We start from the raw sequence: 26,931 nt of genomic DNA, 5'->3' as shown, positions 1-26,931 counted from the left end.
AAAGAAAAGGAAGTCCAGTGATGTTTTTTTAGATTAGAAACCTTCAAATATAAGTAAAGGAACAGAACAAGTGTTTTAGGCTCCCATCCCATGAAAGCACCACTGGAAACAGGTCTGAGCCCACAGCCGTACACAGCACATCCGTACTCTGAAAGGACTTGCAAAGGACTCCTGTCAGTGAGTAAATGTGAATGTCAAATCACTAGACCCTATTTTCAGATATGATAACAGGAAATATCTTAGAAAAAAGTACCTGGAGGATCTGTGAGATATAGATGTAGCTTTTAGGTAGTATGTATGGATGGAGGATAGACTTTGCAACCTACATTTCATTTATCTTTCCACAGTATAAACCAATCTTTATTCATCTGGAGTTTTAGCGTCATGTTTGACTCCTAAGAAACTTTCACTCAATGACTCATTCTTTGGGACACAGAACCTTTGTGTTGGATAGGCTGGCTTACTTTCAAAATTACCCATTAATCTAGCCAAGTGGGGAGGTTGTTCCCCAAAATTAAATCATGCAATTCATATTCATATTCCCCTGGGAAGCAATATCAAAGAAATGAAAGAGCGGAGAACTTCCAGATTCAACTTCCTCTCATCACAGACTGCACATCTAGACTGCTTGCAGATTTTGATTCCTGTTATGTTACCCATTAAAGGGGAGAAAAGGAATGTGGGCAGCAACAACAGCATGCTTTAATGATTCATGAGTGTAGTGACTGGCATCAGTAAACTACCAAGTTCTGCCGCCAAAATAACCTGTTTATCCTTTCAATTTAGGGGTACTAGTAGCTCAAGAATGCACTGAAAATTAATTAGGTAATGTTAATAATACAATTTAAAGATGCATAAAGTGGTTATTACAATGTGGACTGGGGAGAAGGCTCACTCTTGTGAATTTCTTACACAACCGACCAGGTAGCCTTTCTCCTTAGACACTCAGGGAGACAAGTACTCAAATATCGTCATGCCAAGTATGACGTAGAAACAAACCAACAAAAATAACAAGATAAATTGGATTGGCAAAATCCTCCAATTGTATCTTAATCCTCCAATTGTATTCTAATATTTTGAAGGGTAAATATGAAATATCTTTGATGACTGAAAGCAGAGTAACATTGCTGACATGGCTGAACACTACAGAACTGCAGTAGCTATCTATTCTGTTTTCAATTAATTTTTATCTCATTTGATTTGATTGTAGTTACATGCCATGCCAGTACCAGTCTGAATGACATTAGCATAAACTGTGCTACTCAGTTTTGCTCTTGCCTTAATGTCTTCATTCAGTCTATCCGCAGTAGTACTGATAGCAGCCAAACATTTAACTATATGTTTTCACAACAGTGCCTGCAATACCTTGTAATTCCAGGGACCATCTTTTATTGACATGCTTCTTAGTATTAGCCCAAGCAGTAAAGAAAATGTAGAAATATTGAAACATCTCTGACTTTTGTACCACAATTAGGAAGTCTGAAACTTCATCTTGAGCATTTGGCGCAATACTGCTGAAGAGTAGAGAATGAAAAGCTACATCCTTATTCAATGTTACACTGATAGTCACTTCCTTTCCCAGAAATGGCTGACCACAGGAGAGAAAGCCTCTAGACTGAAATATTGCTTTGCGGAATAAACAATTCCTCCTATGAACAGCATATTTAATGAAGCTTACCTGGTTTTTTTAAATAGATTTGAGTTCCTAGCTCCTCTTCTTCCATGGATTCCTTGTTTAATAAGGGCTGACCTCTCATTGCACAACTTGTGCTGTAAATACAAAAGATCATTAAACGTTATTCAACATTTTCATCGTAAACCAGGTTGCCATGTGACTCTGCACATGCAAATCCTGTACACCCAAAATTTTGACCCAATATAAAATTATTTTCAAAAAAAGCAAACTGATCTCAAGTTTAAAAACACTCTTAGGCCTTTAACTAGCTAAGTCATATGTGGCTGTTTATACTGTTGTACAGAAGTTATCTGATGAACTTCAGCCCACGCACAGAGTTAAAAACAATAAAAAGCTTATAAGGTGGGATACCTTTTCTTCATACAGCTTTTATAGTGAAGCCTTGGGTCAGTCCGAGTTATGTCATGAAAGAAGCTTTGTCCAATGCCTCAGGTAGGAATTTCAGAAGAGAAAAAACTAAAGCACCAGCCTCCTTGTTCAAACTTACTCACAAAATTAGATTTATAATCAATGCTACTCTTTCTTCCCTTTTCCCCTATTAATCATTTCAGATGTTAAATACTTTTATACTCCCCTCCAATATGCTACAACAGCACTTGAAATGCATAGAGTACTCGCAGTATAGGGGAAGCACTACAAACAGAAATGACATTCTAGTTTCTAAACATCTCCTTTTACTTCTGCTACTCATTTAATGGCAAACCTATCACTTAATTTCTGAGACATCTATCTAATTTTCTCTTTTTTTGTGTAGTAAAACCAGCAAATGCTACCTCAATGCTGTTCCTATTACTTTACACTCCCTGCACAAAATTTAGGACCTTTCAGAGTTTATCTTGCAAATAGAGAGAATTAAACACAGGGAAGCAATCACACAAAGCAAAGGAACAAGGACAGATATTTCCACAAAAACAAGACTCTGAGAACTGGATGAGACACTTAACGAGCTTCCACTGACTTCAGCAGCATAGGGCTCTGTCCTTACTAAGAGACCAGCAACTTAGATGACTGAAATACTATCAAATTTTATCAAATTAATCTCCACTATGACCCTATTGACTTCTCTGGTGCTACACTGGACACAAGTGTAGCCCAGATGCTATAGAAAGTGTTGGCACAAATGTAAGGGAGTTCAGGAAAAATGCGAGAGGATTTGTGATGAACAGGAGGCTTAAACAGTTTTAAACCAACCACTCAAGATTTCACTTTAGACTAATTATGGTTTTATGGTGTAACTTAATGACAATTCCTCTTAATACTGGATTAAAAAGTTTAAAATAAGCAAGCCATATTCAATACCATGGGAGATCTACAGTCATAATACCAATTAAGCCTAATAATCTCATAAGTCGGTAGGTCTAAGACATTCCCCTGCGTGTTAGGTGATACTTTAGCCAAATACTGAAATGTGTGATTCAGGCAAATAAATAAGTAGTTTTAGCAGAGCAAGATTAAAATGCCTGCCATAAACCCAAAATAATAATAAATAAATGCTTTCAAGTTTTTATCTAACTATCAACTTATTTTGGGAAGGATTCCTGTTTTTTTCCCCACAGGCTAGGTGAGGAAATTGAACAAGGATGTGTAATATTTAATGATAACATCAAGTATTTTAGCCTGTCTGGAGACCGAATGGGTGCAAATGCTGGAGCTGATGAGTGGACTTTCTGAGAATTCTCGTTCAAGATATTTCAAAGTAAACTACCCCATTTGCAAAGAAGATGTGAACCCTCCCCCTTTCCCTAACACTCCCCCCTTTTAAGGGTCGGAGAAGAGAGGAGAGGGAAGAAGCACCTGGGAATTAAATTTCTGAATCTGATTGAGAATTTTAAAATCCTCAGTTCTACAAGGTTCGGTCTGCTATGCTCTACTCCTTACGGTCTACAAAAATACATTGTAAAAGCCTCTTGTTTCTGCTAATAGGCAGATGTATCTAGGTGTCTGTGTAGCAGTACTCAAGCAGTATTATCAAGAGTTAGATTTACTGTTTATTTTGACAGCCTATTGACACAACTTGTATCTATGCAGGAAACTCTATCCCAAGTCGCTAGTGAATGATGCTACTTGCATCCTTTACTGCTTTTTTTTTTTTTTTTTTAAATGATCTTCTCCCAGACCACTCTGCCTTTGTAACACAGCAGAGACCAGTGGCATTGGTGATTTCCATTTTGTCGCTAAAAATCACCTGCTTTGAAGAAAGGAAAGGACATCTCTTTAACAGCAGTAACCTCTACGAAACTGGAAGCCTGACTTCTTTTCTCAGAGGTGCAAACCAGGCAAAAACCAAGCAGGACCTGGGCTGCCACCTGCTGCGCAATTTTATTTTTTATTCTCAATTAAAAATGCAAACAATTTTGTGACAAAAGATTATACTGCATAATGCAGATGTCTAGCCTAACTTCTCTCATTAAAAATCCTCAAGAGGGGAGGAGTTAGACACATACGGGAATGTCTTGAAGTATAGGTGTATTTACTGGTGTGCACTCAGTATTTTCATGCAAAATCAAACAGGTAGGTGCCTCAGCTGAGAAGGCTGTACGTATCTGCTCTGTGACATTAGTTTACATGCATACTATCTGCATGTTTACAACCCAATATACTTCAATCTCTACAAAATAAATTATCTCAAAATACCAACTACTGGTGACATTTAAACTGTTTTACAAAGTGTGCAAATGAATGCGTAAGAACTATCTTTAACCCTAGAGATAATACAAAGTTTTGGCTAAGTGTTAATCATACTAAATTGCACTTATCTGCTTGACTGATGGTTTTTTCCTCCTGTGTGTTTGTTTTAAAGAAAAGCAGAAGATTTGTGAGTTTTCCTTATTCACAGAACAGGTAAGTTGCCTCAGCTAAGAAATTTTCACATCAGCTGTATAAGGCTTCCCACCAGACTTTCTTCAGTTACTAGATAAGTAGCCCACTATGAAAAAAAAGAGCTTGTTTACCATAACTTTTCCACCCATTTGTTACTGAAACAGAAAGATATCTAATGAATAAGCAGAATATTAGACTTGTGTCACTTTGAAAAGCTCTTTTAATTCCTCATGAGAATGATTCTAGATAGGTGCAATACATTAAAATTAACTACTGTCTTGGGGTGGAGGCAGACAGAAATTGCTAAAAATAAAGCAGACTAGTAAAATTTAATCTGTTGAGATCTGTTACATTCATTACATAGATAGGACAATTATCTCAGTTTGATCACTAGTGTCCCTATGCTCTCTAAAATTATTATTAAAACTTTTGAGGAAAAGATAGTGAGTTGACTAAAATATTGATAAACGCTAGCTAAAAATACAAAGTGGGTACTTGGAAAACATTTGCAAGACCTTTTGAACAGAAAAAAATCACCATGTTTATAATAGTACATGTTTGGAGAAACCATTTTTGTTGCTGACAATGCCTCAGTGATTGGGTGTTTCTCCGCTAATGCCACTGAAAGACTTGAAGCCCTTTTCAGAACTCACCCCTCTACCTAAGACCGGTTTAATTAGAGCCTTTGAGTGAACTCCCTTGCTCACAACATTTCAAAGCAGAAAAAGCAAGTCTCAAAGAAACTTTTTCATGCTCAACACTACTGATGAATATCATATATCATTTCCTTTTCAGTTCTTTTCTTACAGAGATCCACAGCCCATAGTTTCTCCATGAACAAACTAGTTAATCCAAATTTTGATATTTGTTTTATACCTCAGGGCCAGGATTGTAGCTCTACCTAGATGCCTTTTCAAGTACTCTGTCTTGCAAAGTGGTTGCTCTTGTCCTAGATCTTCTCACAAAGAGAGTTTCTAGTTCCAGATGACTTCTTCTCTAGGCTTGTATAGGAAAATAAGTGCACATAATGTGAAAATTTAGAACAGTAATGTTAAGCATCATTCTTAATAAGTGCTATACTAAATGTACACGTTGCATTTACAGATGCAGTACCATGAAATACAGGGCAAAAAACCCCACCCCCTTTTCCCCACTCATGTCCTGAGATAACATGCATATAGCACTGCCTAAACCAGAGTCCGTTTTTGGAGTCTTCTTCCAATGAAGGTTTCAAAAGCTCAAACAGGGCTACATGTTTCAGGTGACAGTGCAATTTTAGCTTCATATTTTAATGGGAGCTGGAGAAGACCTGCCAGCTAGCAAAACCATCCAACCAAGAGATATTAAAGAATTTTGGGAAGACATTAAGATCTCAACACAGAAACCAGTGCTTTGGTAGGACGTTGTGCTATTGTTAGAATTCACTCTGTATTAGTAGAATGCTTTGAACTTGATCTTGCACCACTCAAATCATGTTTGCCTTTGCCAGTTTTTATGGGGGGAACAAAGTCAGATTCTGATGTATTACAAAATAGTTCTCAGACTACAAGAAATGATTTTGGTAATACCAATTGGACAGGCACTGATTATGCTGCACTTTCTTCCATATAAATATCCCCTCCCTGTCAAATAATCACAGGTAGTAGTCTCTATTCACAAGATACTAGTGCAAATACCTTCACAGGTAAAGATACTAATTATACCAAAACATACCAAGTATATTTTAAATATACCTTGTTTCATTTACATAATTTGCAGATGCCTCATGGCATTACAGAAATAGGAGAGAGCATGTACTAGTATTATGGTGAAGGTTTTAAAGAATCTTTTAATGAGAAAGCCGTACCTTATTCTGCTTGCGTGACAACATCGAGTTTTCTTTGTTCATCTAGCTGACATTTGTGCTCTTTGGACTTTATAAACAGCAGCAAATGGATCTGGAAAACATGAATAACTTGAAATGTTTCAAGCTGGGATATAAATATTTTTGTTACTTCTTTCCCCCTTTATTGCATAAAGTTTTTAGTTACATGCTTCCGGAGGTCTGGCCACTCCTTTGAGCTGCAAACCCCCAGTACAGTTTCTGCTTATCCCTTTTTCTCTGTTTCTAGTAAAGAAGGCTTTTAGGAAGTAATTCGGGTACCTCTTTTCACCATTAGTCAGAGTTTCTAAACGAAAAAATCTCTCACTGACTCCAATATGATCTGCTGGGTCCTCGGTACACCTGTACTGAGTATCATAGTCCTGAGCCCCTGTCCGGGCAGGAAAAGATTGTGTCAATGTTGAGATTGTGGAAAAAGTCTTCCCAGCAATCAGCCAGAGGAGAAAACAAAAAGCAACTCGCTCTGAAGCATGATGCATACCATCAGCCAAGCTGTCACAATGCTCACATATACATAAGCCACGAGTCCTGATAAATTTAGAGAGCTCTTTTTGTCTCCCCGTTCTATTACTGAAAACTGTTATCAAGCATCCACTGATGTATTATGAATACAGGAGCCATCGACTGTAGGATTCATCTGAATACTGAGATCAGAACATAAGCAGAGATATTAAATCTGCATAAGATACATATTTTCTTGTTTCCTTCAAACACCGTGCATTACATTGGCCTAAGCAAAAAAACCTCTTATATTTACACATCAACTCCTTTCCAAAAAATTCAATCCTTAAACATTTCAAGAAAACTTAATTCAAGTTATTTGTCACTAAATTTCAGTCCAGTGACTGCTGCAGTTTAGAGCTGGCTCCTTCTGACCCCATCTCATTAGAGAACTGTGAAACCTATTTCCCTCTCTCTGTTCTAACATAAGAGAACATAATTCCTGCCTGCCTCTCTGCAAACATGGACACCCTTTTCCAACATTTGTTCTATCAATGCTCGATGCGCCCAGGCCCCTGCCAAACCTTCAGGGACCAAATGCCCTATCATCACATCTTTTGCAGAAATGCATGTATTCTTGGTATTTGAAGTAAAATTCCCTTATAGCAGAGGATCACACATCATGCAGGTGTGTCATGTATCATTAGAACAGAACTAGTCCAATTCTCACCATTTCATTTCCTATGTGTACACAAGTAGTGGTAACAACCTCCTCAAGACATAAACCAACAAAAATTGTGCTGCTACAGAAAAAGAAAGGGTGGGTGTTTTTTTATTGTATTAGTTAATACAGCATTATAATGAGAATTTAAGAGGATGAACAACCACTAGAGGGCTCATCATTCCACATAGCCTTTTTGACAAAATAGTTAAACCTTTCAACAACAAAGAACTTAAACGTGACCTGAGTTGTGTGAGGCCCCTACACTTTACTGAAATGCACAAATTTGCACAGAAACTACGTGAGTATACCCATTTTTTCTCAATAGCTTATTAGAACAATGTCTTTACATGCCTCACCATGGTCTTCACCACAGGGTGCAGTGGAATCTCTGCTCCAGCGCCTGGAGCACCTCCTCCCCCTCCTTCTCCACTGCCCTTGGTGTCTGCAGAGTTGTTCCTCTCACATATTCTCACCCCTCTCTCCCGGCTGCTGTTACCCAGCGGTCCCCCCCCTCTCCCCCCCGCATTCTTAACAATGTTATCCCAGGAGGGCTACCACCATTGCTGATGGGCTCAGCCTTGGCCACCAGCAGGTGTGTCTTGGAGGCAGGTGGCACTGGCTCCATCAGACATGGCATTTTCTCACAGAAGCCACCAGTGTAGTGCCCCGCCCCCCCCCCAAACCCCCACCTTGGCACGCAAACCAAATGCAAGGGTATGAGAGCAGCTTTTGGTATTTTACAGCATCTATTTTCATGGATTATATTCAACAGAAACATTAAAATGTGTGACTGAGATCTATGTATGCTAATAAATGACAGGAGGATCTAACAGAACCCACGTTTGGCTCAGAAATCTTTGTGAAAACCGTACACTGCCTGATATATCAGAGTAAAAGCTGACATATTGAACACCTCCTTCCCTAAATATCACAAGACATCAAAATACACAGTGATAACACAATAATGAGACATAACAGACCCAATCACATACTATTCCGTAATAGAATGGAAGAGTACAAATTTTGTAAAACTTAATTAACCAGAGATTACATCATGTAATAGTTCTCCTTCTTACCTTTTGTTTTGTTTCTGAGACTGGAATTACGTTTGTTTTACATTATGTTAAATGTTACCATTCCCTGATTTCACATACCAAATGTCACTGTGGTATTCATAATAAAGGCAAATTCCACACAGAAGTTTAGGGAAGACACAAGTGTTCAGAATCTCTCAGGTTGAGATGCATTAGTGGTGACAGAGCGTCTCATAATCAGAAGTGAGATTTCAGTTTTTAAGACTAAACTCAAAGGACTTAACTAAAAGGATTTTCAGTAAGTCTTCATGGATGTCAATGTGCCAGATAAACTGTGACGAAATAGAACAAAAATAGAAAGCACAGATTCTTCTTCCTGCCTATCTATGTAGATTTATAGAATCAATACCTCCTACGTATACCAGTCATAGCTAAAATCAACTCTAACAAACATGAACCAGGCTAGCAATTCTTGTAAAACTAATATGGCAATCAAATTCATAAAGGATTTCATTCATTGACTTCACTTTTTTTTCCTGAGACATTAGCATGAAAAGTATCTTGTAGTCTACCTATAGATATTTCAGAGATCACCTTCCATTTGGGTCTGGTTCACTGAAAGACTAGCTAAGCATTGTTAGGAAATTTATTGAATGGTTGTGGATATAAGTATCTATAAGTATGAATTATATTAATATAATATTTTGACTTCGAAGGCACCAGTGAGAAAAGTGCTGTTAAGGCTGAGCTTCCAAGAAGAAGAGTTTGGGTGGTTCTTTGTGAAATGCCTTTTATTATACTTAGCAATATTATGGTTCTAGCACTGGACGTGAAACAAAGCAAATGCCTTGAAAACTGAAAAATGGCTAAACAATACAGGACACAAACACAAAAGGGACTGAATGTCATTGAGCACTTTAAGGCATAAAATGTTTAGTTACTGATGTGTGAAAAGAGCAGTCATCTTGTTTCTGTTAGTTCTCAAGATGCTTCAAGTTTAAGAGGAACACATAAATAACATCTGGATGGAAACTTTAGTTTTCTTAAGAACACATGTTTTATAGCAGATGCATTTTTTTCACACTCATCTTAAAAATATTTTCCCCAGACTCCAAACAACTTCAGAGAATGCCTTTAACTAATTTAACAAATGAACCTACAAAGAAACATATCACCATTTCTCAGATGCATCCTCCAGTTACTGACAGTACTGTTTGACCTTTTAACTTCAACGTGGGTAGAGTAATTAATATGCAGATGAACTGTTAACTGTGATTGTCTCTATCTCAAAGCAAACCTCACACATTCATGATATTTCTTTATTTCTCCCTGCTTTTACATCCAACTGGTTTTGTGTCTATTAATATTACAGCTTTTTATGTAAGGGAAAAAATAAGTCAAATACTGCAAACACGACAGAAATGTGATTCAACGAAAAGCTGGTTCACACAGATGCCATCTAACAAGTTTCTGTTGGTGCTTTATATAATTATTTTCAGTCCATCAGATTAAAAAACATGAAGATGTGATATGCTTTTTAAGCTTCTATTTTGAATGTTTCAAGTTGACATTTACTTTTTTTCAGTATTGTCTAGCATATGTTCTAGCTAAATGAGCTGACAAGGAGAGATATGATAAATGCAAGAGCCTTTCTTTTTTCTCTAGAGAAAACTCTTTGAGAGGAAATCAGCAATTACACTACCACAAGCCTTTCTTTAAATTCATAAAAAATACATGTGAGCAACTGACTAAACAGAAGGAAGTCAGAATAACTGATGAAAGAATCTCTATGAACCTGGATTTGTAGCAAGGAAAAAAACCAACACCAAACAGCAAAATAATAACAAAAAAAGCCGCCCTGTACTGAGTGGCTTACCAGACTGAATTTTTCCAGGTGGTTGCCCCAGAGGCACAAAATGTGAACTGTAGATAATTCAGCATGAAAAAGTATAATATATATAAGCATCTCAATTTTTTTTTTTTGGAGGGGGGGAATATTTACTCTAGGGATTAACGACAACATAACCACTAGCTCTTGATTATTTCACTTGCTGGTATCAGTATGCAAGAAGAAAGACACGACCTTACTGATTTCCTGGCAGGCACCTTCTTGTGCCCTAGGAAGGACAATGATGATTTTTTTGCCAAAACTTGAGACTGAACCACCAACAGTTATTCTTAACATGACATTTTATAAAGGTAAAGATAAACTGGAAGAGAAAGAAACCTGTTTCTGAACTGGTATTTCTGCTCACTCATGCTCAATTTGAGCATGCTACATTTATCAAAACTGACAGTGGTGGAAATATTCATGGTTAGATGTTTTTCCTAAACTAAAATTTTGAAGACTACATTTAATACTCTCTTGCCTTGTCACTAAAGTACAATAAAATTGTTTAAAAATGGAAATCAAAACTGATCAGTCTATTTCCCATGTTCATGCTCAGTAAAACAAAACAAGTAATCAGCACTTAAAACATTCAGTTGTTAGCAACTCTTTTCTTTTCTTCTTTTTTCAAGTTTGTGCGTGTGTACCGGAAAGAAGGCAGTAGAAGTACACACTAGCTAAAACCCCTTTAGCTGGCAATATGCCAGCAATAAGGTGCCTCTTGGCTGGGAGCCCGAGAAGGACTCCATATTTTGATTCTTTATATACAATTTCAAGACTACTCACATATGCAATTTTACAATTTCGATAACCTATTGGCTTTGGCCATGACATCACTTGTTACCATTCACTTTTGAGTACTTGTTCATGCAAAGCTCCAGAGCAAGCACGCTTAATGTATGTTTATTAGCTGAGTTTGCACCATTTTGTTGCAACTTTGCCACTTTCAGCTGGTGTGGTTGAGTTTCTTCTAAGAGCAGACCCTCTTGTACCAGCAAGGTCACCACTGCCAAGTTCTCATGCGCCTGTCTTCAAAGCCGTCTTTACATAGTAGCTTTTTCTTATCTAACATTCCCTCCTTTTGTTTTGTGCTTACTTGCACGCTTCAGATTGGAGCAGAACAGTATTTGTACCCATGAACTTGAGCAAGACAGGTTGAGCATACTTCAGCAAAACAGAAGAATGTAATGCCTAAACCAAGTAAAACTCCTAATATTGTTAATACCAAACTGACAAATTGTTTCAGTATCGGGGTAATAGAAGGAAACAGATGTGACAACCAGTTCCACCATTCTACTCCTTTCAGATCCCATCTTATGTACTAAAATTTTTAAGTTTTTCAGTTGGGTTTCTATTGGTTTATTGTTATCTCTGAGACTGAAACAGCAGTGTCCTTCAAAATCTTCACATCCATGGTTGGCCCTAAGTACCAAGTAATCAATAGCTGCTCTGTTTTCTAAGATTGCTTCCCTGTTTGAATGTTGTACCTGTAAACTATAACCTGGGTTTGGGCATTGCCTTAATTCTCATAGTCCTAATGGCAAAGCTTCTGTCCTTTTTAATAAGAGTTTCTCTACAAATTTTTGACAGTTTACTCTTTAGAGTATGGTTCATCCTCTCTGCCTGTCCTGAGGACTGGGGGTGGTAAGATGTATGCAGTCTTTGACAAATTCCTAAAGCTTTATACAGGTTTTGTAATATTGCAGCTATAAAACGTGATCCTTTATCACAGTCTGTTTCTTCAGGAGCTCCATAACATGGTACGGTATCTTTTAGTAAAGCTTTAACCACCATTTGAGCTCGTTCTCACTGCTCAAAGCATACTTCAGCCTGCAATACTCTGCCCAGTACTGTTCTTCAGACAAGAAATGACAGACTTGTTAGTCTCAACCCAGCTTCCATTTTAAACTTAGGAGAGTGATAAATTTGTTGCTGACTCTGACTCCATTTGCATTTCCAAAGATCATCAGATCAAAGATTCTGCATGTAATTCACATTCTTTTATTAAAAAAACTTGTAAATAAACAGCAGTACTTTAACTGGCCACCTAATCCCAACTGTTTGCAAAATATGTACCCATTCCTGCTTTTCCCTTCAATCCAGGTGCCCTCTTTCCTTCCTGTCTTAGGTAGGCAATTCTCATTTCCTTCCTAGTTCCTATGTCCGTATGAGTAGGAATTCACACACGGCTCACTTTTCATTATCTAGACCAAGCAGATAAAACTACAATAATTCTAATTTGCAAGCTGAGGGAACAAAGCAAACTGTTGTCTCCAATGCACAGTCAACCTTGCAAGACTGTGTCCTTCATGGCTAACCAAGAAATGTCTAACGAAAGTGGGAGAAGAAAGGAGGAAATGGGAGACAGGATAAAATGGAAGAGTTAGAGACTCCAGTGATCATTAAAGAAATGAGGGGTGACAAGTCAGGTCCAAGGCCAGTCTAGGAAGCCCAGTCAGCAAGCCGGAAACAGCAAAGGACAGAGCTGAGGACACAGGACTGCAAACTGCACAGCTTGGGGGAGGACTGGGGTCTGGGCCAGAGCTGACATGGAGCTCAGGCAGATGATCCATGAGCCGGAGCCCCACGCAAGGCTGCTCCAGGTAGTGAAGGACTACTGGCACACTCAGGGCCCTGCCATTTCTTCATGGATTAAAATTAGGTTTCACCATTTTTATATTTCAAGAAGCCACAGAGAGAAAAATAAATCTCATGTTAGATACAAGAACAAGCCTCAGGCTCTCGCACAAACATTAAAGCACTAAATGCTTTTAGAGAACCATTTCTATTGACATAGGAGATATATATGTTTACAATGGATCCTAGTAAGAGCCTAAATTACTTAGTGAAAGGATAAGGAGAAATGGTTAACAAATAGAAAAGAACAGCAGCTTAGCGTTCGGTCAATAATACTGAATTCTTATTCACAGATTTCAGAGTGCTTTTCAAAGAAGCTGAAGAAACTGAAACAGAGAGAATGAAGGAACTGTGCCTAAGCCACGCAGCAGGTCAAGATCAGAGAACCAGATATTTTGGATTTATAGTTGATCACAATCTGAACACAAATTAATGATATCGTGCTGTTGCAAAGAAATATCAATCATACCAGGATGTCTAGTTTTATACAAACTATGTTCCTTCTTTCTAACGAATGGAAAATCAGAGAAAAACAAGAAATCAGCAGGTTCCCTCACCCATCACTATGGCCCAAAGTAGGATCAAACAGACCAGCAAAGTGCTCCAGATTACAACTGCCTCTGGAATTATAACTGTAATGTTAATCAGCTTTCTCATACAGTCAACCACATAGCCCCAGAAAAGCTTATGCTGGCATAAGACAGTGTGAGAGAAAACGAGTAGCAACAGGAAGAGGAAAGGCAGCAATGATTTATATCAGGTGGCTTATACCAGTATCATGTGCTGAACTATGATGCAATTCGATCTTACTGAGCATCTTCTTTATTTTTTTAAAAAAGCATGTTTCTGAATGGTCAAGACTATTTTAAAATCTAATTGTCCCCCTCAGCTTTGTGGCACCCGCAAAATTAATACTTATGTCCTCTGTTCCGTTATTTACACTGTTAATAAGAAAAAGACCCAGACTGAAGACAGGGTCTCAGAACTCAGCAATGTATTATTCTTTCCTTTTGACAGTGAACTACTGCTTACTATCCAGTCAGTTTTGTATAGACCTTATAATACATTTATCCAGTATTTCTCTAACTTTTTAAAGAAAAGGTCATGTAAGTGTCAAAAACCTAATCAAACTGACAACCGGCTCTGTCCTATCCACAAGGCCTGTTCCTTACTGGAGGAGAAAAATCAAGTTATGTGGTGTGATTTATTTTTGACAGATCCATGTTGACTGCTATCATTCCCTGCTTATCATCTAGGTGCTAATAATAGTTTGTGAGATTATTTGTCCCAGGGTTTTTCTGGGGATTTAAATTAATTACACTGATTGAGCTGTATTTCTTTGGCTCCATCCCCTCTTTGATAACAGCAATTTACAGTTGCAACTTCTGTTTCTTCAGCATCTCATTCACCTTCTTAATTCAGTCAGTTCTTTAACTGTCTTTTGATCATGTTCACTAGATTCAAACAATTTGAAAACATTTGGTTTACATGAGCGCTCCTAATCTGTTCTTTACCTACACTCCGGGCTGAAATAATTTTGTTCTCAGCATCACCAGTTCTAACAATCTGCTTGCAGGTGATCTTTTTTGGAAGTCTGATAGAACAATGGCACTTATCACTTTAGCTTTCTTTATAATTCATTTTCAGATTTTCTTCTCTGTTAAGTAGGGGATTAATCTTTTTCTCTGTCTTCCTCTTAGTATGAATATGCTTACAGAGCAGTTTTTATATGACAGCTCTTGATAGTTCAATTGTTTCGCAGCATAACTTTTTTTATTCTTTCTTTTTTATTTTTAGTAATCTGACCTGTCTTCCTTTATATTTTCTTCACGTGCTTAAGGTCAATAGAGATGTCATGAGGTGGTCAAGCTAACCTTACTATTATTTCTGTTCTACTCATAATTGGGATAAATGCACCCTTGTGCATCTGGTTTCTGCAAATTCACTTTCTGCAGCAGGTTTGTGCGTTATTAGATCAACAACAGGTGTTTCAATGAATCAGCAAAGACTGAGAAAACAGCATGTTGTAGAAGAATCCTTACCAAGCTCTAATTGTGGAAAGGAGAACTTGAAGATCTTGGAAAAGCCTGGTGGGTCCCCCTTCTTTCCAAAAAAAGAAATAATTTCTTCCACAGCAGAACGGCATGCACACACTGTCTCCAGCTTTACCGACCAGGTGTTGCTGCCCCTCTGTCTATATGGAAGTCACTTTGGCTCAGCCAGTAGAGAGATCTGCCTGGTCTTTTCATACTTATTTGTGGAATTTTGCTTTTATTTTCAATTAAGCAGGCTCAACAGTTTGGGCTGTGCCGGTGCGGTTGTGGTGCCGTCCTGTGGAGAAGGGCAGCTCCGTAACAGCCAGGAAGGGGAGAGCGTCGTGCTACAGGCAGCGTATGTGAAATTACATCTGTAGTACAAGACAGTGCTCAGGGTATGTTCACTCATTTTTCTAAATACATTAACAACATCCCCTTAACCAACTAGTCTACTGAGATCTCCATAGGATCATCTAGGTTGGAAGGGACCTTTAAGATCATCAAGTCCAACCACCAACCTAACTGCCAAAACCACCACCAAACCATGTCCGTAAGTGCCACATCTACCCATCCTTTAAATAGCTCCAGGGATGTGATTCCACCACTTCCCTGGGCAGCCTGTTCCAATGCTTTACAACCCTTTTGGTGAAGAAATTTTTCCTAATATCCAATCTAAACCTCCCCTGGCACGACTTGAGGCCATTTCCTCTCATCCTATCACCTGTTACTTGGGAGAAGAGACTGACCCCTACCTCCTTTGAGGCAGTTGTTAGCCTTTCTGACAGAAACAGTTACGTATTTGCAGCACAACTGCTTCACAAAGCAGTTGCCCCCCGGAACCAGACGTGGCCTGCACTGCTCAGGGCTCTGTGTTGTGCCTGAACAGGGTCCGCGCTCGACGTCTCGCACTTACCCCACCGTCAGAGAAGCCCCTGTCACGTTTGGCCTTTCATGCCACGCCATCAAGATGTGGCCAGCTGTAATTTCGTGGCCGACTAATACCTGCTGCGACGGCACTTGGAAAACTAGTCTACCAAGTTAACGCCGCTGGTTGAATCAGGTGGGCAAACAGTCATGGCCCCGCCAGCAGCGCTGAGGGGAGAACCATGGCCGGCCCTCGCCTCCCTCGAGGGGAGCCGAGCGGGCGGGGACGGCAGGGACGACGGCGGGCGGCTGCCCGGAGGAGGAGGAAGGGGAGCAGCCGGGCGAAAGCTGAGGCAACAGGCGGGAGGAAGAGCAATGGAGAGGCGAGCGCGGGCCGCGGCGGAGGGGAACGAAGGCAGGGGCGGGAAGCGGCAGCGGCCGGGGCGGAGGGAGGGAGGAGCGGGCGGCCGGGCGCCGCCAATCCGGCGGGCTCGTCCATTTTTCGGTGTGAGTCAGGCACGTCGGTGGGGTGATGCTGCGGCGCTGGGAAGGCGGCGGCAGCAGCAGCCGGGAGCGCCCCGCCCGCTCGGGCCCGTTCCCTCCGCCGTGCCGGCGCCGCCGCTGAGGGGAGCGCTGCTTCCTCCTTCCCCTACCCGGCCAAGGCCGGCCCCGTGGCTGGGGCCGCCGGGCCTGCCTCCTCCCGGCCACGCCGCGCTCCCCTCACGGAGCCGACGGAAGGAGCGGGCCCGCGGCCGCCCGGCGGGAAGGTAGGGCGGGTGGGGAAAGGCGGCCCGGCGGAGGGGGGGGCGGTCGTTGCGCCGTCCTGTGGCGAAGGGCAGCCCCGGAGCGGCCAGGAAGGGGAGAGCGCCAGGGGCGGGCGGAGAGCCGGGGAAGGGGAGGGGTCCTGAGGCGAGGGGCTCTGGCCGCAGCTCACGGGATCCATTCATCTGTGGCTCCTCCCTTCTCGCAGGCTGCGGCGTCTTGTGGCTCCTGTCCGGGCATCGAAAGGAAAAGCCGAAAATCAGCCTTGCCCCAAGCCGAGCTGCTTGCTTCTCCTGAAGCTTGGGAAGAAAGGGGACTACAGAGGGGCCGCCCTTGCGTTTCATGTTTCGTCAGCCCGACAGCATTTTGGCTTGGATTCCATCTTGCTCCTACCTGTTCCTGGACAGTGACGGGGGGGAGAAGAGGCAGCATCCCAGCATGTCTCGTTACAGCCTCCATAACCTCCTGGACTGGATGTACGGGGGTGTGGACCCCAGCTTTGCTGGCAATGGAGGGCCGGAATGCGCGGCCTTTCTCTCTGGGCAGCAGCGCCTTCTGGAGAGTTTGGTCTTCCTCAGCGTGGGCGTCGTGGAGATCCTTCTGTCCCTGTGGAAGCTCAGGCAGCTGCATTTGAGGGAGCTGGAGGGTCACCTGCTGCAGCAGCCCCAGACTAAGCAGGAGAGCTTGGGCAAGAACATGCTGCTGGTGGTGCTCTGCCTCATCTTTGGGCTGGAGGTGGGCTTCAAGTTTGCCACCAGGACTGTCATTTACCTCCTGAACCCCTGCCATGTGGTCACTATGATGCAGGTAAGGCTTGTGTACAGTCACCGTGAAGTTTGCTTTAGTTTTATATTTGCAAAGCAGTGTTTTTTCCCCCGTAGTCAGTTTGTGGACCAAAACTGCCTTGTAAAAGTGGTGTAAAAGTTTTAAAACTGCTCAGTTTTTAATCAACTGAATTGAAATCTATAAAGAAAACAAATCAAATGAAAAGATGAAATCATAGCTATGACTAATGTCCAAATCTGTGGTTGAAAGTGCCGAAAAATAAGGCTGTCCAACCACTTGCTTTCACCCGAGCCTTGTTTCAAGAATAGAAAATGCTGTTTCCGCTGACAGCAGTGGTAAAATTTGCACCAAATTTAGTGAAAACAAGATTATTACTAAAGCAGCTATGTAATTTACATACAACTTTTTCAAGCCAGTGACTTTTAGGTATGTGAATGTATTTTGCAAAGGTGTTGAAGAAACAAATTAGTCTTTACTTTGTGCAGACAATGTTAGTTTACCTTTCTAATTTTCAAAGATGAATAGTAAGGAAAAAAAGCGTTACCCATGTCTCATACATGGGATGAACAAACCGATCAGGCTTAATACCTGTGTATCAACTATGTGCTTTAATGACTTGTGGCTTGGTTATTGATGCATGGTAATGTCCAATTTGTGTAGCTTCCAAGAGAATGGAAACATTCATAAACAGTTACTGAACTGCGATATCTAAAGCTTACAAGTTTACTGTTTATCAGTAGTCCTGTGCATGTACTTAACTGCCAGTTTCACTGAGCTTGGTAAGGAGTATGGGAGATGTCAAAAACTATTATTTTGTTTAATTTTGCTTATATTGTACCTCGGCCCTGGACAACTTAGAAAATTTAAGCTCAAGAATTAAGAGAAGAATGTCAAAAAGGCTTTCATAAAAACTGCCATGGTAACAACATCTAAGATCTGTAACAGATGAAAGGCAGACCAATACCATTCTTAGCGTCCCTTTGTAGGATGCTGAGTGATCTGGGCTGTATCAGATCAAGCCAGTTGTTGGTTTCACTCCTGGAGAGCATTTCCTAACAGGAATGGAAACATCTTTTCTGGCTGTACCAGAGGTTTGAGGGAGATGGGTACTATTTCAAGAGGGGAAACGCATGCTTTTACAGCAATTAACTTAGAGTTCCAGAGCTCAATTAGTAGGTTATGTAAATTCCTAAGCAGTGATCTGGTCTAATGGGAGGTGTCCCTGCCCATGGCAGGGGGTTGGAACACGATGATCTTTAAGGTCCCTTCCAACCCAAACCATTCTATGATTGTATGATGCAACATTATCTCAGTATTTTACATTTTAGGACACTTGCTTCCCATGAAGTGGTAACAATTGCTGTGCGATCAGTCAGTCAGTATTGGTAATGAAGGGGAAAGGAGAAGGTATGCAAGAGCTCTAGAAGTAATTAAAATAAAATAATAAAGCCACATTCCATTTCTTGGCAATAGTCAATGTTTACTGGAAAATTTTCCTATTAATTCTCTGGGAAGAAGGTGAGGATATGTTGCCATTATGATTTGAAGGTTTAATTGTCTCGATACGGTATTATAATATGATGTTGTTGTAAGTATTCAGTAAAAGCTAATGCTTATACATAAATGGAGGAGCTAGTATTGTTTACCTCATTCATTAACACTCTCCCCCAGGAAGACAGAGACTTAGCCTCTGTAGTTAGGCATGGACAGTTCTTTAATCTCTTTCAGACCAATTGTGAAGCTTTTTTAAAATAATCCTATGCTAATTACTCATTAAAAATGGTGTTCCAGCATTTTTGAAATTGAGAAAGTGGGTATTGTCAGCAAAATTCAGAAGTCATCATGCCTCTTCATCCTCAAACAGATGTATTAGAAATAGGCCTGGGCTTAATGTAGAGAATGAAAATAGCTGCAAAACCAATAGATTTCAGCTGAGAAAACAGGTGAGATACAAAGATAGTTGATGACCTCCATCAACAGAAAAGTAATACATAGAAGTTGTAATCTTGCAAGCATTGTTTTTTCTGGCCTGAATTTGCTGAGGGCAACAGGTTGGCAAGATTAAATATATGAAAATACCATTTATCCTTCACTTCTGTTCTTACAGTAATTCGTACATCATCCTGCTGCTGTGCCTAAACATTAGGATGAACAAAGCAGGAGGTGAAGAGATGAAACGTGCTACAGCAATTAAAGTGACTTCGAAGGGAAGCCAACAGTAGCTGTTGCCCAATTTCTGTTTTCCTTTTCTTCAGTTGAGACTGTTTCACCTCAGAGCAACAAGGGCTCTGGGCTCTGAGCCAAAAATATTTGGAACTGGAAATTATCCTTCAGATTTTCTCTGCATAAAAGCAAAAGTCCTGCTTTTAAAAGACCTATGACTGAAATGAAATCACAAAATAAAATGGGAATTACATCTGTAGTGCGTTCGGGCAGACAGAACTGCGTAACGCAGTGGATACTGACTTCTACAAATGAGTCTGTTTTGATCAGGTGTCTTAATTTCTGCCTGTCACGCCAACCTGTGTTCAAATCAAATCTTTTTCGTAAGTGGGAAGAAGTAGTTTAGATGTGTCATGCCAAGGATGAAGTGTCGATCAAATGAACATATTTAACTGCCTAAATGATCCTTATGGTTAATCAGATTTGGAGAATTTGTTGCTGTCCCGAATTCTCTAGAAACAGTACTTCTCATTTCCAGCCCTGGTCTTAGGTTTGGCTTCTGGGGGAAGAAGGGCAATATTATTTCTTCACTAGTGATGTACGTGCAGCACCATTGAAAGACAAATACTTCAATTATTTTAAATTTATATATATAAAAAAACAAAGGGGAAATGGAAACTTCTGTGTTTTCTTTGACAGCATTCGGATGGGGATGGTTTTGTGCAGTACAATATTTAGTTAGTGTGTGGTGCAGTGGGGGGTGGGAGTCTATGAAGGAATTCATCCTGAGCTCTTTATATAGAGGGTGGTCTTATTGAAAATTATTTGAATACATCTATTAAAAAGAGAGTAGATTTTGTGGTTTTTTTCTAGGACTGAGGATACGACTGGACCGATGGTAATGCGGTACACTTGGCATGAAAGGGTAACCTAAAAGGGAAACATTAAGTCCACTAGGGTGTTGCAAACCTATTCTCCTTTGCATAGCAGGAAAAAATTCAGCATATGGTTAGGGGACCAAGTATTATATTTTCAAGACATTAATCCTTTTCAGCATTTTAGAACCCATAATTATGGTATTGACATTGAAGACGTGAAGGAAATCTTTTAAGTTTCTGGTTCGGCAGCGTAAGAGAGAGGATTCACCCAATAGTCAATTACAGCACTTTTTACTTCTTTAAAAGTTTTGTAAAGGAACTTTTAGCAGCATCCAGAGCATGGTTGTTGAGAAGTGTATACGTAAGTGTTGTCTCCCTGTGTACGAGCATCACAATACTTACAGCATTGCTTTGGTGAGGTGAAAGGAAAATTTCATGCCTTGCAATGTCAAAACCAATTTGTTTATCTATTCCATGTTCTTTAAAGTATATGTTTTTAAACTTTTCAATCAAAACACTTGTGTTCACGTAGCAGTTCTTCACTTCCTATTCAGTGAAGGAGCAGTTAGAATTTCCATCAAACGCACTCTGTTCTTCATGATTTGTTCCTGTACCTCCAGTTTGTAATTTCTGACACACATATTTTGCAATCTGGTATTCACCATCAATGTAACTTAATGAAAATTCATAAACACAGATGTCTCTTGATGTCCTGTAAGACGTCAAGCTGGAGTTAACAGGCAACTAAGATTAAATGTAGACAAATATAAACCAGGACCCAGAGATAAAATTAGTCTGAATTGCAGAAGAGAAATTTGGGGATTAACTTTGTGATACTTCCTCTTAAGGCTGATTGCTAGAGAGGAAATTCATCATAGTGTGTGGTGAAAAAGGGCAGATGAAGAACCAATAAAGCACTCCAAGCACCAGTATTTCATGGTGGCAAGCCTTATTTTTTGCAAAAGAGTACGTTTTACTGCTAGAAGGATGACAGCAGCTCCAGGGGCATAGATATGAAGTGACGGGTCATCAGTTCCTTTACACTGGGTCTGGGATGCTCCAGAGCTATTAGTTTGGCTTTCAAAAAAACCATGGCTTGCTTGATTAGTTTAATCTGCCCCTGGTTCCAATAACTGTCCATTTTTTCTTAATTGTTACAATTTATTTTTAAGCAATGATCTTGTTGTGTTTAAAAACATTGTCAACTGAAATTTAGAGGCTTTAACTGATACTGTAATTAATGTCATAGTTACTTATTGAGCTGAGGAAAAGCTTTTCTGTGATAATTTTAATACTGTATATAGTTTGTTTCAACATTGTGCTTGTTTTTAAGTAAATCCCGGCATATAGTAGAGAAATTGAGAAATAGTAGTATGAGGCAAGGCAAGGATTCTTAGTTAGAAGTAGTAGCCATTTTTAATTTAGTATAAAAAGAATAGCAAATGTGTCTTAAGGCTGTGAATCAGAGTTTTCTTTGTTTGAAGAGATTATAGTTCAACCACTTTAACTTAGAGAAGCTTTGGCCAGTACATGCTTTATCTTGAGCTGAAAATGTGCGTGCTTTAGTCAAGGCGATAGGGATCATGGTAATATGCCATGCTACCAATGAACGTTCTGGTTGAGGAATTGGAGTTTAGAGCTCTGGGTGAAGCCTTTGTTTTGGAGTTGCTAGAATCTGGAAATACCTGCTGTGTTTGAGGACAGAATGTGTACTTTGGTAATTCTATCTTTTATTCTGTGTATTCTTAGGAGAGAAGAATATAAAAAGTAGGGAATTGACAAGAAGTAATCTTACTCTCTAAAAAGAAGTAGGAATTGCATGATTGGAAATTCTAGATGAAAAAGGTTTACTTTCTCTTGCCCCAGGTATTTACATTGAGGGTTATTATCTAAAGGCCATTAGATGAATAATTAGGAAATCAGATATTGTTTTGATGAGATCATCATAGATTTAAAGCAAATATCGATCAAAGCGTAACATACGTAGTTCAAGCAACATATTGTGGAGAGACAGGCCTTTTTTAAATTTCTTTTTTCCTCTTCTGTTTCTTTTTCTTCTTTTTTTTTTTTTTTTTTTTTTGAGAATGCAGCTGTTAATTGTTTCAGTGTACTGTCCGGTGTTGTAATGTATCACTGTTGGCTTTAATATATTTTTAGGGTGGATTTTTTAAGGTATTTAGCAGTTTCACGCACCTTGCCATGTAGCAGCTTAAACTGATGTTTCAGGACTAGCTGCCTGAGGCTGTTAGGAACTTCAGGAGAGTGGTGGACTACGTCAAATAGCAGCAGTAACCATACTGGACACCGTATAAATTCCAGGGATTGGGATGACTTTCATCTGATGATTTCCATTCTAAAACCCCTCCTTTGTTGTCTCCCTTGTGCTGCTGTAAATGTTTACACTCCTGGTCACAGATGATGTGTTTTACTGCAGTGGTTGTACATCAGCCACATTCACTGTAGCAATTTGAACTGTGTTGGTGTTCACCAAGAACGAGTTCTGTAGGATGAATTTGAAACCCATGAAGAGTGTAATGGGACTCATGTTTCTCATGACACTTCCTCAGGGCTTTAGGTAGCTCTGATAAGGTTTTACATTTATTCAGATTGCCAAGTAATTAGTGTCAAGTGAATTTAGTTGTTTATATTTAATACTTGGTAGTTAGTGAAATGCCAACTTAAATTATCAGGAATATGATGATGTATGGCTTAGCTTTTTATGGATTGTGTTACTGTTTCTGTTTCTTTGGCAAAAATTATCTGTAATAATAAAGCTATTAGATATTTGTTATCCCGCCTATTTTGTAAAATTCTACAAATTGAGGAATTGTGAACTGTGACAAGAAGGTATTGGTGACTTGAGGCAGAGTAGAGCAGGACTTTTCTATGATGGCTTTGCATCCATAGGAAACTGACATGAAACATCATGCTTAGGGAAAAAGTAACAAAAGTGAATGTACATGACTAGGCAGCTGAGAATCTTACTGTGAACTCATGCAAGCTTCCACGCTGTCACTGACAGATGTAAATGCAAGTTAATCTAAATTCAGTGCAAATTTAATTTTCTTAAGAAACTGGACTTTTGAATATATATTTTTTCTTAATTCAGCCTTTTTTGTTCTTTTACCCCCAGGTAAGTTTTTGATTGCCAGGTTTTGCTAAAGCACTCAGCTAGGAATGGGGAAGGAAGTAACCCACTACTAGTGAAGGGCTGGTGCCAACAGTGATTAGAGAAAAAGGAAGGAAAATCACCTCAGTGACACTTTTTCTCTGAAATACTAAGTCCTAAGATGTGATAACTAATGCTACTGCACACACAGAAGGACCTGAGTCTTATGTTAATAATTAATCCTAACCTACGAGAATTCTAGAGATCTTTCACCGAAGACCGTAAAAAGGGAAGAAGGCAAGTACAGGGTTGTCACGTAAACAAACTAAGCCTGTGGAAGGGGAGGCTAATCTAGAATGTCCCAATGAACACATAGAATTTACAAGACATTAGATCGTAGAGGGTCGAAATTGCTCAATTTGCTACACTTCTTTCATTGCTGGGTAGAACTGGGAAAGGGGGAGGTTGAAAGCAGGGACAGGCGGCTTCTTCTCTTCCCTGAGTCTGGTTTATATAACACAGAAACTTTTACTGTAGTATTACTCAATCCTCTGCAGCAAAGTTGCTTTGAATCATGAGTATTCTGAACGCTAGATTAACAATTCCACAGGACATATTAATTAATTTCTGAACCTGCCTGACAGCTGCAGTAAGGCAGCTGTGATTTTAATGCTAAAATATTAGATACATTCTAATTGCTGCTATTTGGCAATGAGTATGTAACATCTTTTCATCTCTATTCTTTTTTCAGATATGTCATTTTTGAACTTTCAAACCCCAGTTATGTGGTTTTTGTTTGGTTTTTTTTTTTTTAAGTTACCTTTTAGAAGGCAAACAGGTGGCTTGTAAGTGATATGGCTATTCTATGCTGAATTGATAGTTTATACAAAACCAGTTGATATCTAATGTATTTAGATGCTGAATCAAAGCTGTGTGGTAGAGTTGTTAAACCATTACTTTCAGATAAATGATAGGGTGGTTGTTTTGAACTTACTTAAAAAATTAATTTTAGAGATAATTAACAAAGTTGTCTACATCTTTTAAATTATCCAGCTGCTTGAGTGTTCCTTGCCTTACATTTTACCATTGTGTGGGAAAATTGATGGTTTTCATCTATACAGTAAAATACACTTTACCTTACCACTGTATGTCAGCCTTTTAAATATACCTTTTGATCTCTTCTGCTCTGGAGGGTACTTTGATACACCTAAGAAAGGATGAAAACTTTTATTTCAGTGCAGATTGACTAAAGCTTGTCTCTCTCTCTTTTCTTTGCAAGCAGAAATTAAAATCTAACCTCTTGAAGTTTTCATTTTGAAATAGTATACTAAACCAATCAAGTTATGACCTGGTTAAGTGATCATGACTGGAATGTTTGAAAAGAAGAATACGTTTCCAGTCTGATGCAATGTGACACTAAATCAAACGGGCTGCTGCTTTGAAAGGTAAATGAAATCTGTGAGGCATATGTGAGATGCAGTGGTTTTACTTGTAGCATGCTTAGCCAGAAACATCTTGTAGCATCTTCTGCCAGAAGCAACTCTACGCAGACATCTGCAAGCATTCCCATTGGTGTTTTAAGTGCTAGTTCGTGTGATGTTTAATCTGGAATGGTTAGAGTTGTGTGACTTGTTCCTTTCTTCCCCTGCTACCTTTTGAATTGTCGTCTTTTATCTTTTCAGTTTGTTTTTGATCAAACAAGATGATTTCTGTTATGCATGTTTCTGTCTCAGCAAGACTGAGACTGGTAGAAGACAAGCTGTTCACGGCAAGTTCTGAATTCACTCTCTGCCTCAGTCTACTAACTGAAAAATAGCCTCATTAAAATACTTCTGAAGGGAGCTTTTAGGTGTAATATTTTGTAGAGGTTTGGAGTGTTTTGGAATCAAAAAAACTTGTAGATCCAGCCAAGTCATAGGACCAAATGAAGTCCAGAGGGGGGTCACAAAGGTGATCTGAGGGCTGGAGCACCTCTGCTATGAAGACAGGGTGAGAGAGTTGGGGTTGTTCCGACTCTAACCATTCTATGAAAAAAAAAATAAAAAAAATCAGTGAGCTCTCCCTATTTAGAGTGCTCATGGAGTGAGGCAATAACATTCAATGAATAGAATGGTCTCCAGGCTGAGATATTTGAAGAGGTAATTTACTTCGTAGAATCATAGAATTGCCTAGGTTGGAAGGGACCTTTCAGATTATCTAGTCCAACCATCAATTTAACTCTGACAAAAACCATCACGAATCTAAACTATATCTCTAAGCACTATGTCTACCCATCTTTTAAATATCTCCAGGGATGGTGCCTCAACCACTTCAGAGACAGTATCGCTATTACACATTTCTGTTGCATCCTTTTTGAGCAAAAAGATTGTGCATATCTTTTGAGAATAGCTCTTGAGATTTTTTTACTAGTCTTGATTTTTGAAATGACGATTATTAAAACTAGTGGTGGAATGTGGTGCGTTTACATGTCGAAGACACTAGGAAATACTAGACAAATGAGAAAATTTGCAGCTGACAAATTTTTATGTCAGTGGTCTCAAAGCTTTTGGAACCTGTAACGTAACATAAATACATACATCCTTGCCAGTATCTGAGAATTTTCCTAGACATAACTCATAACGCCACAGTCTCTCATTTTAAGTATTTAATCAACTGGTTTTAGGATCTCTATTTTAGGCAAGTCATGGCTCATAATGACAGGCTGGGTAAAATGCTTGCAGGCATTCTAGTATAGCAGATTTTAGCTAATATAGGTACTAGCTCACTAATATATTTGTGACTGTATGTTGAAGGTTAAGTTTCTCAATATCTGAGCATGTTGTGGTTGTAATAAGGCAGATTTAGTAAAATCTGCTCACCTCATGACCTCTTTTTTTTTTTTTTTTTTCCCCTTTTCTTTTTCCTCCCCCTTCAAAAAAGTAACCCATAACAAATGTACTACAGAGGCATTGCTGGATTAAATAACCACAATTATACAGCAACACAACCCTTTTCCTTTCTTGCTGTTTTCAATCTAGCAATACAGTTAAATGGAAAATAGGAAAACACACATGTTTGATGGTTTGTGTTCCTTACTTTTTTTCCACCTTTTTGTACTGATGCACTTGCCTGTTGCTGAGGTCTACATGTGGGTCTACATGTGCTAACTGTAAAAGAGTTTTTTTTGAATAAAATTCTTTCCATGTCAACTTAAAAAATCAAATAATGGAAA

At 39.4% G+C, this 26,931-nt stretch overlaps 2 protein-coding genes across 4 annotated transcripts in view; one reads left to right on the top strand and one right to left on the bottom strand.

Annotated features, from left to right (window-relative positions):
• ACSL4 (acyl-CoA synthetase long chain family member 4) overlaps nt 1-16,418 on the bottom strand; it is a 67,475-nt gene extending 51,057 nt beyond the window's left edge. The window contains exons 1-4 of one of the 2 annotated variants that reach the window (XM_074600959.1): nt 16,072-16,407; nt 6,363-6,453; nt 5,393-5,517; nt 1,679-1,770 (exon numbers count right to left, since the gene is read on the bottom strand). The gene's annotated coding sequence lies outside the window, so the exon portion shown is untranslated. Of the gene's footprint in view, nt 1-1,678; nt 1,771-5,392; nt 5,518-6,362; nt 6,454-16,071 lie in introns of both variants that reach the window. The other variant, XM_074600960.1, reaches the window with a different exon arrangement.
• TMEM164 (transmembrane protein 164) overlaps nt 16,178-26,931 on the top strand; it is a 43,234-nt gene continuing 32,480 nt past the window's right edge. The window contains exons 1-2 of one of the 2 annotated variants that reach the window (XM_074600972.1): nt 16,178-16,218; nt 16,993-17,591. In XM_074600972.1, the coding sequence (XP_074457073.1) occupies nt 17,127-17,591 (465 nt within the window). In that variant the 5' untranslated portion in view covers nt 16,178-16,218; nt 16,993-17,126. Of the gene's footprint in view, nt 16,219-16,526; nt 16,790-16,992; nt 17,592-26,931 lie in introns of those variants that run through there. The other variant, XM_074600973.1, reaches the window with a different exon arrangement.

Source organism: Larus michahellis, chromosome 9 (genome assembly GCF_964199755.1).
Source record: "Larus michahellis chromosome 9, bLarMic1.1, whole genome shotgun sequence".
NCBI classification, from domain to species: Eukaryota; Metazoa; Chordata; class Aves; order Charadriiformes; family Laridae; genus Larus; species Larus michahellis.
The sequence above is the reverse complement of the archived record's forward strand: the minus strand, read 5'-3'. Positions and strand labels throughout refer to the sequence as shown.